Consider the following 16,470-nt stretch of genomic DNA (forward strand, 5'->3'; position numbering starts at 1 on the left):
TTATGAGGGGGTCAAGTTCTGTCCTGCTCTGCTTTCTAGCTCACAGTAGGCCAAAGACCCAATGCATTTCATTGTTGAATATTTTTTGTCACAATTACTCATAACTTCCCATTTACATACTGCACAGATTATTTCCACCGTGACATTGCAGAGGTTTTTGATTAGCCTTGCTCCTATTTCTGAACGTGGCCCGGGATCCCTTCCGGGTACCCACGACCCACTCTCAGACGAGCCACGGGTTCTGTCTGGCCAGTGTGTGGGGAAGGCGTGGTGGGGAGACATGACTGAGACGTATAGGGTGTAAACCCTGGGTGGAACAGGTGTTCTGGAAAGTTCTTAAGTGCACAGTGGCCTGCCAAATCTTTCATGCTTACCTTGGAATTCCTTCTGTATTTTTCTCAGCAAAGTCATCCTTCAGGTTCTTTGAGGTTGACTGTGTCTCTCGGTGGGGCATTCTGTGTCTGAGAAATCACAGTATAAATCTGGAGTGAAACAATGTAAAAGTACTTAACACTATGGAACTGTACACATAAAAATGGTTAAGATGGCAAATTTTCTGTTATGTATATTTTACTACAATGAAAAGTAATAGTAAAAAATTCAATCATTAAAAAACAAAAACAAAACTAGAGTGGGAGGGATGTACGGACCTTCATGCGTCATTTGACGCCCACTTCGGAGAGGCCCAAGCCCAGAGTCCGGTTCTCTGGGAGCAATCACCGCATCCTCCTTTCTTTTTCCTTGTGGGCGGCTTGGTGTCAGCTCAGCTAGGACGCTGCCTTCATTTGCTTCTGTGCCCTGACCCCGCCCAGGGGGGCCCCGCGTGTCTCGATGACTGTCGGAGCAGGAGCCCTCAGAGGAGGTCGGGTGGCCGTGGCCAGGCTCGGCCCAGGAATGGCGCTTTTTGACATTTCTCTGCCCTTTTTCGGGGCGGACGTGGGAGAGGAAAGCAGAGGAGAGAGGAGAGGCGGCTGCGAGGGCTTGTTCCTTTGGCCAGAGTCTGGCGGCCACCCCGCAGCCCCGGGCGCCCTCCCTCTGCCTCCCTTCGCCCGCGGGCTGCCCTGGCTTCCCTCGGCGTCCCGGGCGCACGGGAGCACCTGCGAGGGCAGCGCGGGAGCACCTGCGCGTGGTCCTGGAGCGCACACCGCCGGGGGCCTGGGGCGGGGCGGATGGGGCACCCCAGAGGTGAGCGGGGCACGGCGCGGGCCTGCGCTGCCCTCGGTGGGGACCCGGCCTCGGCCTTCCCCAGCTCAGACGCAGAAGGGGGCCCCAAGGCCACGCGGGGGCGCCGCAGAGCAGGGGCAGGGCAGGAGAGGCAGCGGCCTGGAAGGGGTGCCTCGAGTCCCCGAAGACCCCCAGGCCGGCTCGTGGCCGGTTCCCCTCCCCTGGGCCCCAGCGATTCTCGCGGGTCCGCCCCCGCCTCTGTGTGGGTGCAGGCTGGCACGTACCAAGCCATTTCTAGGTCACCAGGACGTGCTCTCTCCACTTCGGGCTAGGGGAGCTTCACCTCTCCCCGTGGGGCGGCTGTGGGCGCCCTGCATCCCGCTGGCCCCATTTGCTTTCCAAAACAGAGGTGTAGGCACCTGCCCATCAGTCCCCAATCCTTGCAAGAGCCAACCCCCACGTGACTCTGCAGCCAGACTGATCTTTCCAGAACACTAATCTGATTCACTTCCAATTCGGCCAATGCACTCTCATTCGCGGCCACCCCAGAATGGGTCCGCCTGGGCAGCGACCAAACTGTTCTAAAAATCGTAAACTTCAGAATTCCACCTTCTCACAGCAACCACCCATCCTCCTAATGTAAACTCTTTAATATTTGCTCATTTTCTTCCCAGATAATCCAGATTTTTGGCCCCTCCTTTTCTTTCAACCCATCAGGTCTTCCTAGCTTTTTAAAATTTCCCTGCTGAGTTTATATATTACTGCTCATTTGAACTCTTTTTTTTTTTTTTTGAGACAGAGTCTTGCTTTGTTGCCCGGGCCAGAGTGAGTGCCGTGGCGTCAGTCTAGCTCACAGCAACCTCAAACTCCTGGGCTTAAGCGATCCTACTGCCTCAGCCTCCCATGTAGCTGGGACTACAGGCATGCGCCGCCATGCCCGGCTAATTTTTTCTATATATATATTTTAGTTGGCCAGATAATTTCTTTCTATTTTTAGTAGAGACGGGGGTCTCGCTCTTGCTCAGGCTGGTCTCGAACTCTCGACCTCGAGCGATCCACCCTCCTCGGCCTCCCAGAGTGCTAGGATTACAGGCGTGAGCCACCGCGCCTGGCCTGAACTCTTATTCTTTTATTCTCTTACACATTCATTCATTCTTCATTCACCCAGTAAATACCCATTGAGTGCCTTCTACGTGCCAGGTACCGTGTTAGGCACCAAGCACACACTATGTCTGCCCAGAGCTTAGAGTCTAGTGGAAGAAGACAAAGCACATTAAAAATCCCACAGTTAGGAATTGAGAAAAGTGCTAGGAAAGTGGTGAACAGGGCGCCGGCATGGAGAATGAAGTCGAGGACTGAAAGAGGAGGGTCTTCAGGGATGATGACAGAAAAGTATCACTGAAAAGCATTCACCACATTGAGGCCCTTAGAAAGTTTGACAGGGACAGTTTCAGGGGGAAAGTGCTGGGATTGGAACACGTCCAGAGGTGGCGACAGTGAAGAAGCAGAGATGCAAACGGAAGTAGAGGTGGTTCCCACAGGCTGCTCTTTTGACAATTTAGAGAGGGAGGCAGAGCAAAATGGCAGATGCTACAGCCGGCAGGACTGGCCTCTAGTTCAAAGATTATGAAGAATTTATAAACAGCGACGGCAGAGCAGTAAAGCAAGCACGGTGCCCTGTGTGTGACTGCAGGGGTCCTGTGCTGTGAAGCTGGTGCCGACGGTGGGTGTGCGCCCCAATGGGAGTCATTTGTTAAAAAGAGCAATATCGATACTGTAACAAAGAGAGGGGATGCCCATGAAATGAAGTCAAAAAGGAGATGGGACCCCAAGTCTACGTGGAGGGGCTGGTTAGACAGGAGGAGGCCTCCACCCTTGTAGCAGGAAGAGAAAAATGTAGATGCAGGAGGGTTGGTGATACTCTGTGATGGCTTCTGTTCCTCAACAACAGGCAGGGCTCTCAGGAGGAGGAGGAGGAGGAGGAAGGCGGGTGTGAGCAGACAGAAATAGTGTGGAAGGTGGTGGGGCTGGAGCTTTGCCAGTTAAAAGAAAGTGGGGGAGAGTGGATCGAGGGAGCTGGATGTGCGGGCGAGAATGATGGTGAGATGAAACAAGAGACTGGGTTAGGCAGGAAAGTTAGTTCAGTCCAGAGAGACTCATCTGGCATCAGCGGGACCACTGGGTGAGCAAGTTGATCCCGGTGAATCTTCACGATTGGAGAAAGTGAGCTGAAGCACAGGACATTGTGATCCCAGAGGGCACAGTTTAAATCCGAGCTGTTGGAAGTGTGCACTTACTGTGAGGACATGGCCGGGGAGGGCATCTCCAGGGAGGCTTGTGGCTGTGTTACAAGAAGTCTCTGTGGGCGAGGAAGTCAAGGCATGGAGAGGACCAGGGACTGGGCTGTTAACAAGGAGTGGAAATGACCAAGGATGACCAGAGGGGACGGATGAGCATGAGGCTTCAGGACAAGTGCTAAAGTCTTCACTTTTTTCTCAAGGAGGAAAAAATGCTACTTAAAAATTTATTTAAATTTACTATTTAAAGATTTGTTCTTGCAACCATATTTCTAAATTTTCAGATGGCCTCGGTTCTCCCCTTTCCTCTGCGAGGGGACTAGACTGTTCTGCTTGTGGGCCAGGAGGGGGCGCGCGAGACTGCAGCGCGAGGGCCGCCCCTCCGGCGCCTCTCGGAGAACAAAGAGGTGCGTGATGAAGGCGCTCGCAGCCCCTCCGCCCTTCTGTATTCGTTTCCTAGGGCTGTTACAACAAATTTCCGCTAGCTTGGTGGCTTACAGTAACAGAGAGTTGTCCACGCATAGTTCTGGAGCTCAGAAATGCAAAATCACTGTGCTTGGGCGGAAATCCGGGTGCCGGTGGGGCCTGGCTCTGGGGGAGAATCCTCCGTTGCCTCTTGCAGCGGGGGTGGCTCCGGGTCTGTCTTGCCTGTGGCTGCATCACTCCAGTCCCCGACTCCATCCTCACGTGACCTTCTCTGTGTCCATGTCTTCCCTTCCATCTCTCACAAAGACATTTGTCACTGGATTTAGGGCCCACACTAATCTAGGATGCTCTTATGACCAGATCCTTAACTTAATTACACCTGCAAAGACCCGATTTCCAAGTAAGGCTACACTCACAGGTTCAGGGGTTAGGAGGTGGTTATGTCTTTTGGGGGGGCCACCATTCAGCCCACTACATCTTCCTTTTTTCTCCTGCGTAATGAAATAACTCAATGGGTGGCCCAAATTTTGTTATTTATTTTTTGAGTCAGGGTCCCCTGCCGTTGCCAGTGCTAGAGTGCCATGGCGTCATCATAGCTCACTGCAATCTCTTTCAAATTACCTTATTTAATGCTCACAGTTAGCCCGAGGGCAGATAGTACTGTTTACATATAAGAAAACTGAGGCTTCGAGAGGTGAGTCGGCTGCAGAGCCCGGCTTCGAACCCAGTGGCACTGCCCTCTAATCCCAGGCTGGTGCTACCTGCCTCTTCACAGCGGAAATGTGTCCGCAGCCTCTGCCGGTCACAAGGACTTGTTCCATTGTATTAATAATTGATTGCATTTTCTTTTCAACAGGTGAAGTTTGCTTGTAGTAATTTCATACATATGATAAAAGGAAATATCAACAACTTACCTGTAGTCAATTTAAATTGAGATACAGGCCGGGCGTGGTGGCTCACATCTATAATCCCAATACTTTGGGAGGCTGAGGCAGGAGGATTGCTTGAGGCCAGGAGCCCAAGACCAGCCTGGGCAACATAGTGAAATAATGTCTCTACAAAAAAAATATTAATAGAAACATTAGCTGGGCGTGGTGGCATGCACCTGTAGTCCCAGCTACTTGGGAGGCTGAGGTGGGAGGATCACTTGAGCCCAGGAGTTCAAGGCTGCACTAAGCTGTGATCGTGCCACTGCACTCCAGCCTGGGTGACAGAGTGAGACTCTGTCCCTAAAAAGAAAAAAAAAATTTCATTCTATTTATGGAGGTGCTCTAAATACACTGCTGTGAAAGATGGCCCAGAGCTGTCATGAATTGAAGAAGGAACTATAAAACAGTGCTTAGTGCAATAGCATATATATGTACTTATGTGTACATACAAGTGTACACATGCATGTAAAATAGACATGTCTGTACACACATCTGTGTTTATGCATAATACACACACTCTTGTATGTGTATGTGTGTGTGTCTATATGGCTTGGAAATCTTATATATAATATAATCAGAAGGAAAACACACCAAAGAGTTAACATTGATTATCTCTTAAAAGTGGAATTGGAATTATGGGGGAGGAGGGACTTTTAAAGATCTTTATTTACAGAAAATAAATAAGTAAAAAAATCTAGTCCAATACATCTAGAGTAAGTTTGAGGCCTGGGCACCAGGAGACGTTTTGACCTTGACCAATGCCCTCTGCCAATACCACGCTGCCTGTGGCCTCGCCCTTGGTGTGGCCGTTTACGACCTCTCTTCCTGCAAGTGGTTTCTTACGATTGCTGAAGAATGCTTATGACATCGTCCATCTCCATTTCTTCTTAATGAAATTTCCTGGCACCCATAGTTATTATTTTGGGAGATGCTTAATTCCCAGTTGCTCAGCGCCATCACTCCAATTTGGCTTCCCATTCTGCGCTCTACAAGGATGGCTGCTCTGACATCAGAACAGGAAATGTCAGCAGGCAATGGTGTCATTAAAGGTGCGAGTGTGAGCTCTGAGATAAAATGTGTCCATATCGGAAGTTTTGCAACCACCGGGAAATGCTCCAGTGAGCGGGGCTGGGTTTTGCCGGGAGGAGACGGTCTACGCGGAGATGCTCAACGCGCTGTGGTCTCCTTTTCCTCCCGGCTGCTCTCAAGGTCACTTGCCCGCCACAGCGCCTGAAGTTAAATCACCAGAGGCTCAGCTCTCGGGTCTGTGTGTGGCTGTTTCTAGGAGAGATTTCTCACTCTCCCTCATTCCCTTCCTTTTTTCTTTCTCTCCCTAAAAATTTTCCACGGCTCCTGGGAGGGCCAGTCAGCCACACCTCGGCGTGATGTCGCGGTGGGGGTTTGAAAGCTGAGGGGTTGGTACTTTATTGTGGCTGAATGGAGGGATCCTGCAGAGACCAGGGCAGCCTGGGGACAGAGGACAAGTAAGCAGGAGGTGGCAAGAAGGCAGGGACATCTTTCTGCTCTTCCCCTCACCCTGTCTCTTCCTCCACGAGTTTGCGGTGTTGACACCGAGTCCCCAGGGTGCCCCAGCGTGAGAAGTGGCAGAGACCTTGGGCTGCTCCCACTGAATGGAAGACTTTCCCTCAGGAAGTCACAAATGGCAGCAAGATTTTTCTGGGCGTAGGAAATCTTGATACTCGAGGGGGCAGATCATGCCCAGGAAGAACTCTGACAGCAAACAGGAGCATTTTAAAATAGTCACCTGATGACACAGCCATGGAAAGATTCTCTGGGAGATCTCAAAAGAAGCATTTGCCCAGGGATTGAGAACCTTAGGTCGGCTTCAGAAGGTTGGCTGAACCTAAAGCAAGTCCCTCTTTCCTTGCACCACGCACCTGAGGTTGGGACGCATAGGCCTTCCTCATTTAGCTTTCGCCAGGAATTCATTATTTAAAAAGGCTTGAAGCATCTCTACAAGTAGATTGTAGCACGCCACAAGCCAAAAAAAAAAAAAAAAAAAAGCATTCTTTGTTCTTCCTGTAGTTGAGGTCAAGTTGGGAGACGCGTGAGCAGGATGTGAAGAGAAGCGCAGGAGAGGAGGGAAGGAGCGTTGGGGGGGCGCCCAGGATTGAGGGGCACCTTTCTGGGCGATGTTGCAGCCTCCGGTCAAGAAGCCAGTGTCAAGGGACAGGCTGCACACGTGAGGAGGGAGGAGGGGCGAACCACCTCGGTGGGAGAGCAGGTGCAGGTCCCCAGTGAGCACCTGGGCAAATGTGGCAACAGACGGCGAAGGCCCAGGGGCTGAGGGAGGAGACGGGCTCTAAAGGGAAGCACCGCAGGCCTCGGAAAAGTGTCTGAAACTCTCACCTCGAGGGGAGGGAATGGGGGAGGGGGCCCCTCGTGGCCTCTGTGCCCTGTAGAGGGCTGTGTGGTCACCTGCTGAGATTGGGGTAGTGGGAAAGTGACTGGGGTTCAGGAGAAAGGTCAAGATTTGGGACAGCCACCGTGGGTACCAGGTGTCCCTTTGAGGAGGCATTTTGAAAGCCCGCTGCTCCTTGTGGCCCACCAGAAAGACATCTCTCTCTCATCTCTCACCAGCGGGGCCTCATGGGACAGTCTTCCTGAGCCTTCCTCGCTGCAGGACTTGCTGGCCTTCTTTCCCGTCTGTGGACAGAATCAAAGCTAAGAACCGTGGTAGTTTCCACCGCCCTCAGCCCTCTCTGCTGGCCAGATCAGCTTGGCCCTTGGTGACCAATGCTGCCAAAAGGCATCCAGGACATGAAAATGTGGGGAAAGGTAGTCCTGAGAGTCACACCATGATACGGACACCCATGGGTCAGCCCCGAGATGTGGGTCAGCTTACACGGCCAGACCGGCTCCCGAGGCAAGTCTGGGAGCTGATCAAATGAATCACTACAGCCAAGAAAACTCTGTCGGGAGGGGGAGTGGCAGCAGACACTGGCAGTGCCCTGGAGGTGCTGTCCAGGACCCAGGGACTCTGGGCCTGGAAGCATTCCAGGCTCATTGGCAAGGTCCGTCAATGAGAGGGACATTTGGGTCATCTTAGCCTGCTGTCATTTACCATCAGATTCATCTACATGACTCCCCTGTTCCTGTCATGGTCACAAAAAACACCTTTGATAGTGATTTGGTTTTCCACACAGCTCTGCTGCCAAGAAGAGCACGTCCCAGCTTGCTGGTCCCAGCACACCGCCCACCTGGCCTGTCCCAGCAAACATACTTCTACCTGGAAACTGTTTCCCTCCCAAAGCCAGAACCAGGTCAGATAACACCAAAGGGCAAAATCAGGTTTTAAGAAACTTAATACCTAGTTAGCAATAACACAACAACTGATTCCAATGGGAGGGCACCAGATGGTTCCTTGCCTTGTTAGTAACACCCACCAGCAAGCCACATCTTGAATGACAAAGCCAATGCGAGGGCCAGGTTTGGTGCCATTTGCTCCAGGGGCCCAAACTGCAGGCCAGGACCTGCTCACATGGCCCTTCCTTGTCCTCAGCAGCTCAAACCGACCGGCTCACAGGACTCTTTGCTGTAGCAGGGAGGCTGGACGCCTCTAGCACTCACTGTGCAGTTGGGAAGCTTTTCTTCCCCTACTTTCTCAGCACTGTGGTCTCCCAAAGGCACCCAGCTGGTGTGGGTGTGGCTGTGTGTAAGGGGAGAGTCCCCAAGCAATGGCAGGGCCCAGCGAGAGGAGACCGGATCCATGAGGCAGGGCAAAGCCCCCGGGGAAAGGCAGTGCGAGGGACAGGGAAGCAGGGCTGCTCTCCATCACACAGGTGGGGGACCCACTCCCGCCTCCCGTGAGGAGCTACTCCCAACAGTTTGAAAACTCCACTGGATGCAGATGTGGGTCACTGTGTGAAGAGGAAAGTGGGAAGGGAAACAAAGCCACTTGCCCAAGTTTCAGCGTAAAATAAAGGATGCCAACGTCAGACAGTAACATAGGAACCCAAGTCTGCCAGTAAGAGGAACAGAAGTATAAATATATATAAAAATTGTCAACCTTTAGGGGAGACACCAAGTCTTTGTAATACAGAAATGACCATTCTACACAAAGTTGGAAGTGGTAAAGCAAAAGTTTATGCAAATATTTAAACAATATTTAAAAAACCCCACATTTCCCTATCAGAACAGCCTACTCTATTGAGGGTAATGCAAGAAGCAATCTTAATTTTTTAAGTCAAATCCTTTGGAAACTTTTCCAGTGTGACCTGTGACTTTCACACTTAGAGATGGTAAATTACTTCCTCTTCTACAATGTTTCAGTATTTAAAAAATATTTTTTCGTGGAAGAATGAAATATTAAGACACTGTTAAAATGTTATCAGAAACCACCGTTGGCTTCAAGCACTTGAAGTTATCTAACTCAGGGGCCATTTCTTCTGTTTACAGAGTAGGACAATGTCTTGCAAACTTCAGAGTACTATCTCTTAGATACAATCTGTAATACTCCAACAATTATGAGCATTTAATGTCACTGCACTTTTGCACCGATGGATTCAACCATTGTGTAGCTTCTCCATGACTGTATCCTGACCGTATCCGCAGCAGCAGCAGCAGCACGTGGACACAAGGGCTTGCATCATCCCGCCCCTGCTCTTGCCAGCTGGGCTACCCTGGGCAAACTAACATCCCAGCTTAGCCTAACCATCAGTTTCTTAGTCTATACATTGCAAGTCTGTTGAGGGGTAAGTGAAACTGTGTATAAAATGTTTGTAGCTGGCATGCACAAAGTGATACCATCTGCCACCCTGCTGCCCTGCTGCTCAGCAACTTACTAACGTAGAAATACTCACCCGACCATTTTTGCTACTTAAAATGCTGTTTATCAACTACGCATGATGGGGAAAAAAAACTGGGAATTACTTCAGGTTTATGGATATAATCAACTTTACTCATATTGTAACAGGTAGCATAAGCACCTCTGTAATTACTCACCATATTAAAAATTACGAGTCCTGCGAACTTTTTTTTTTAAAATATGGAATGCTTCATGAATTTGCATGTCATCCTTGTGCCGGGACCATGTTAATCTTCTCTGTACCGTTCCAATTTATGTACTGCTGAAGTGAGCACACTCCTGTGTACTTTTAAATTTAAGATTGTCCTTATGAAAAGTTAAAAATGTGTTCTAAAACCAAATTTATTGAAGCTTAGCATATTTACATTATATAATTGTGCATATCTATATTTTAAAATTATACAATAGTTGTTCACTGGGTAAAATTTGGAAAATACAGGTAAGCAAACAAAGAAAAATAATCCCATGAGAGATAAACACTGTTAATCTTTCAGTAAATCACCTTCGAGCTATTTTGGGGGGTAGATATATAACACTAACAACTGGTGATGTTAAATCTGCATGCTTTTTGAAAAGTGATTTTGGAGTGAATAAAATTCACTTGCAACTTACTTTAAAAGATATACATTGCCAACACTATGACAGTACTTTGTAGGGAGTACTTTAATAACAAATGCACTCTGTACTGCTTGCAGGTATGGTTTTGAGAATGACACATTGGAAGAGCAATGCTGATCCTTCTCAAATGCCAGCACTTTATAGAAATGATCTTATTTAGTCCCGCCAGCTCTGTAAAGTATTATAAGCCCTTTGATGTTATATCATCATTTTATAGGTAAGGAAATATAGACAAGTAACACACTTTAAACCACACTAATTAGTAAGTGCTGAAACCCAGAGTTGTCTCAGCCTCTTCTCTGTAGCAAAGACAAACTTTGGGTCTGATGCTGAAGTACGTATTCTTAATGAAATCAACTGGGAAAAAATATGTATATTTATACAAACATTCTTATGTTCTGGGTATATTTTTTCTTACTAATATTTTATTAACATGAGAAATGTCATATAATTCAAGGGGTGAGAAATAAAAAGTATACTTTAGTTAGACCTGGATAAAATTCACAATGTCAAACTCTGAATTTGAATGCCAATGTCAATCTGAGAAACAGGATGGAATGCACAAAAGCAGTGTAAAAATTCTGAGTATCTGACATCAGTTGACAGTTGAAAGCAACGATAGTACGTAAGTATCAGGAAACAAGTTTACTAGGCCATCTTTTTTTTTTTTCAAAAAACCTAAAAAGTAAACAAAAAAAATCAGATTTCATCCTGATATTACACTTACGCCGATATATATGTCAATGATCTATATTCTGGTTACATGATTGAATTCCTTGAATTTGACAAGTCCAAAAATTGTGATTACTGAATAGGCCAACTCATTGTTGCTTCATGTGCAAGTCAGAGATTTGAAAAGTAATAAACACTGGAGATAAAGGAAGAAGGCAATGACTGAATGCACTGGCACTTTTCTGTGCTAGTTATTCTTCTTGAAAGACTTTCTTTCCTAGAGCATGTTTTGACCTATTCATCACGGGATGAATAACAACTCAGAGTTTTACATTCAAATGATCCCATGTATTGACATTTGGTTTTCCTTTTATTAGAAAACATAATTTATAACTGCTACTTTGTAATTTTTAAAAATTGTCTTCCAGAAAATAATATAACTCTCTTCCCCAGCATCAAATATTGGCTTTGGATTTAGGTGAGCCTTTAATTGCTCGAGCCTCTACTATTCTAATTTCTTTCTTACGTTCTGATTGGTATTGATAGATTACTGTTCCTAATTCCATGTTTGTGTAAATCCTATCCTAATATTACAAAGAAATTGGCATAAGAAATTCAAGTAAAATAAAAACATAGCTGATAAAAAAAAACTGTACCATTCTTCTTGTTTTTAAAGCCAGTTTAAAAATTCTAAATACAATACATGCTTACATTTTTAAAAATTCAACTATACAGAAGGGTACAAAGTGAAAGGTAAACGTTCCTTTACCCCACCTACCTTCTAGTCCCATTCGAGACACCTGCACAGTCCAGTATGGAAGCCACTAGCTGCATGTGGCTACTTAAATTAAAACTAAAATTTAAAAATTCCATTCCTCACACTAGCTGTATTTTAATTGCTCAACACCCACCTAAGGCTAGAGGCTGTCACGCTGGCAGTGCAGACACAGAGCATCTCCACCACCACAGATGCTCGCTGGGCTGCTCTAGAGTAACCACGATTAAGCACATGCACACATACGCCTTTTAAGAGTTCTTTATGTATTCTGGATACTACAAGTCCCTTATCAGATCTGTGAATTTTCCTCCCATTCTGAGAGTCATTTTTTCACTTTATTAATAATGGGGTCTGTCAAGGCACAAAAGTTAATTTTGGTGAAGTCCCATTTGTCTATTTTTTCCTTTGTTGCTTATGTTTTTGGTGTTGTATCTAAGAAACCATTGCTTAGCCTAAGGTCACACAGATTTACTTCTACGTTTTCTTCTAAGAGTTCTATCTCTTATATCTAGGCCTATGATTCATCTTGAGTTAAAATTTGCATGTGGTATGAGGTAAGGACCCTTTTGCGCTGCATGTAGCTACCACTTGTCCCAGCACCATTTGTTGAAAAGACAACTCTTTCCTCATTGAATGGTGTTGGCACCCTTGATGAAAACCAGTTGGTCAGAAATGTACGGGTTTATTTTTGGATTCTCTGTTCTCTTCTTTTGATCTATATGTCTATCCATATGCCTACACTGTCTTATTTTAGTAAGTTTTTAAACTGGTAACAGCAAGTCCTCCCAACTTTGTTCTTTTTTAAAATTGTTTTGGTTATTTTGAGTCCCTTGCATTTCCACATCAATATTATCATCAGTTTGTCAATTTCTGCAAAAACTCCAGCTGGGATTTTGACAGGAATTGTGTTGAGTCTGTAGACCAATTTAGGCAGCACTGCCATCTTAACAAAGTCAGGCCTTCCAATCCAGGAACATGTACATCTTTCTATTTATTTGGATCTTCTTTCTTTCAATAAGGAAGAAATTAAAGTTTTATAGTATTATTTTGTAGTTTTATTTTTCTTGATGCTATTGTAAACAGAATTTTCTTAATCTCGTTTTCAGAATGTTTGTTGCTAGTATAGAAATAAAACTGATGTTTGTATTTTGATCTTGTAGCCTGTAACCTTGGACTCATTTATTAGCTTTTAAATTAGTTCCTTAGGATTTTCCCTATATGAGTATATGTCAACTGTGAATACATAAAGTTTTTTACTTCTTTTCCAATGGGGATGGCTTTTATTTCTTCTTGCCTAACTGCCCTGGCTACAACCTCAAGTACAATGCTGAACATAACTGGTGACAGTGAACACTCTTGTCTTATTCCCAATCTTAAGGGGAAAACATTCAGCCTTCAGTCTGTCACCATTAAGTGTGATGTTAGGTGTGGGTTTCCTATAGATGTTTTGTTTATCATATTTGGAAGACCCCTTTTATCCTCAGTTTGTTGTTTTTATCATGAAAGGGTGTCAGATTTTATCAAATGCTTTTTCTGCATCTATTAAGACAATCAATGTGGTTTTGTGCTTTATTAATATGGTATAGTTGATCCTCATTATTTATGATTATGTATTTGTGCATTTACTCACTTAACTAAAATTTATTTATAACTCTTAAATCAGTATTTGTGGCACTTTGCAGTCATTCATGGACATGTGCAGACCGGTGAAAAATTTGAGTCACCCAATATGCATGTTCCCAGCTGAAGTCAAACAAAGACATACTTTGCTTTCTTTTTTCAGCTCTCGTAGATGATGGGAGGATGGAGATGGCAGGGGCAGTTCAGTGCAGTACAAGAAACTCTAATTCTGGGGCCAGATGGGTGGGATTTGAATTCCAACTCTGGCGCCTGTTATTGGGATGGCCTCAGGCAAGTCACTTAACACTTCTGAAACTTACTTTCACTTTTGTAAAATAGACAGAATGGAATCTACCAGGGTGAGTTGTTTTTAGGGATTCAAGTTCATAATCTATGTGAGTTTGTAAACACACATACACTTCTCCCAAAAGCAGTGGTTCCATATTCACTAATTCACTGTTCGTGGTCAGTTTATTGAACGTAACTACTGTGAATAATGAGAATTGACTGTATATTAGCTTAATTAATTTTTAGATGTTAAACCAACCTTGAATTCCCAGGATAAATCCCACTTGGTCATGATGTATAATCCTTTTTATATGTTGCTGGATTCAGTATGCTAGTATTTTGTCAATGATTTTTGTGTCTGTATTTGTAAGAAATATTTTTGTTTTCTTGTGGTATTTTTGTTTGGTTTAGGTATCAGGGGAACACTGGCCTCAAAGGGTGAGTTGGGAAGTGTTCTCTCTTCTTTTCCTAGGAAGAGTTTACAAAGAATTAAGGCTAATTTTAATGTTTGGTAGAATTCAGCAGTGAGGCCACCTAGGTCTGGGATTTTCTTTGTGAGACTTTAAAAATTACTAATTCAATCTTTTTGTTGTTGTTATTGTCAGTTACCTTTTTAGCCTGCTTTTAGGTAGAACCAATGGTGATAAGGCTACTATTGCTTAAGGCCAGTAAAATTCAAGAACAAAATACATGTTATCAAGGAAAACACTTCCAATGTTGGGAAGAGTCGGATAAGCAGCTATCAAAATTACCCAATTATATTTTGATTCTTAACCTCTGTTTAGTTTTAACATAGACAAACAGGAAATCCTCACCTCTCCTGTGGTATCATAATCTTACAAACAAGAAATTTCAGCCTGTTCTACATAAGACTTATACATAAATCTCTTAACTGACGCTTGCAGCAAAGTTCTATAATCACAAACTAAAATTTGTACTTGAGATAATACACAGATATGCATATCTATATATTTATACATATATAAATATATTCTAATCTATCTACAAAAATACTACCTGTCTCAGAACCTGTCAGGAAGGCAGTGTGTAGTGGCAAAAACACTGGACTAGAATTCTGGAGGTCTCGGTTCTGGTGCTCTAATTTAGATGCCTCTGTTTCTCCCACTAGTAAAAGTAGGTTAAGCCCGATCATCAGCAAGGTTATTTCTGGTGCTAAAAATACAATACACGTATTTGACAATAATGCCATTCCCACTGCTCTTACTTCAGAGTGGTCCAAATGAAAATATTTTTGTTATTTACACATAAACACATACACACCCATACTTCATTCTTATAAAACAGATCAACCAACTCACAGAATCTTTAAAAAGAGAAAGAAGTGATTAAATGATGTAATGCCAACATTTCAAAGTCCTGAGTTTGCTATAACCAGCTGTCACTAATTTTCTCTCTCTACATATTTCTATTTGCCTTTTCACGCTGCCTCACTTTACAAAGGTACAGAACTATTTCATATGAGGCATCTAGTAATTATGCTAAATTCAAAACACAAAGAGGTCATTTTTCAGAAATTCTGAGCCTGTCAGAGAAACTAAATGGTATTTCGTCAGTTGTTTCTACTGGCACATTACTTCTCCCAAACTGGCATGAGTAATGGTGAGCACGGTAACTTGAAATAAACGCATCTGGAGTCCGACTGCAGTGACAACCATCTGACGGCATAACATTATTCGAATTACCAAGATGCGAATGGTAAACGCCACGGAATGAGTCTTGAGATGAGTGATAATGTCCTGCTCCTCCCGAGGTGGACACAGAGCTCTGGTAAGGGCCATTAGACATAAGGCAGGTCTGAAAGCAAGTCTTCCTTCCCAAACCTCGATGGATGTCCAATTTCGCAATGAGAGGTTTCCCCACATTCACTTCCTGCTTTTCCTCTACGGTATCTTCCAATCCTGAGTACTGATACGATAAACAAACTGTGAAGATCAGATGTTCCTGAAAAGGAAAAAAAATCAGGTTCATTATCTACATCAACAGTGAAAATATATCACTCTTAAAGTATTGTTACACACACACACGCCCAACACAAAAATCCAGCCAGCCCTTTTTCCCAGGTTCCAAATCATCAAGGTATCCTTTGCATCTACCCTAAACTGAGAAAGGCCAGCTATACTTATCTTGTTTTTCCTTCATTCAATACTCAAGACTTTAGTAGAATTGTAGTCCTTACTACTGTAAATAGTCGAAATCATAGATATCTTATATTCTATTCCTCATGAACAGTGAAAAGGTATTTTCTAAGCAGTGGGGCTTAGGAAACTTATCTGTCCCTATTGTTGGAGATGGGGAGTGCTCCTTTGATAAAAAAACGATCTAGCTTTACACCTAGGTCAAAAGCTTAAGCTATTTTTAAGATATTATAAATAATAATCCACAATCATAGGTAGAAAATATAACTGAATCAGATAATGGACTAAATTTCTAAGAGAAGAGGAGACTTGAAGTAGATGAGCTAATAAACAGGGTGACAATAGATTTATGCCTATTGTCCTTAAGTAACTCTCAATACGGCCCTTTCTATTCCCTGAGTTTTGGCTGATACGTTTTATAGTCATGCAGCTATGAACAAATTAAAAACTCAATTTCTGTAAGGATATGCTTTTATAAGGATGCTCAACCATGCAGAACTAGCTTCTCATTTGTAAGTCAACTAGAAATGAAAAAAGATTGAAAAGAAATTCCAATTCTACTTTGTTGTATGTTTTATAGAAAGTCATAGAACTAGGAAATGATTATTTGAAAATACTAAGATATTTAAAAGTAGAATATGCTCTATGTTCCTAACTTTTCAACAACATGGAGGGTAAGCACTGATGAGACCTG

The 16,470-nt window shown here is 44.4% G+C and overlaps 1 protein-coding gene and 1 pseudogene across 2 annotated transcripts in view; both read right to left on the reverse strand.

The window, feature by feature from the left end:
• Positions 1-9,818: 9,818 nt before the first annotated feature.
• Positions 9,819-9,919, reverse strand: LOC138383528 (U6 spliceosomal RNA; annotated as a pseudogene).
• Positions 9,920-15,141: 5,222 nt separating this feature from the next.
• Positions 15,142-16,470, reverse strand: part of MALT1 (MALT1 paracaspase) — a 56,313-nt gene continuing 54,984 nt past the window's right edge. For both annotated transcript variants that reach the window (XM_069467963.1, XM_069467962.1), the window contains one exon: positions 15,142-15,582. In XM_069467963.1, coding sequence (XP_069324064.1) covers positions 15,142-15,582 — 441 coding nt within the window. The remainder of the gene's footprint in view (positions 15,583-16,470) is intronic.

This window comes from Eulemur rufifrons, chromosome 5 (genome assembly GCF_041146395.1).
Source record: "Eulemur rufifrons isolate Redbay chromosome 5, OSU_ERuf_1, whole genome shotgun sequence".
Taxonomy (NCBI): Eukaryota; Metazoa; Chordata; class Mammalia; order Primates; family Lemuridae; genus Eulemur; species Eulemur rufifrons.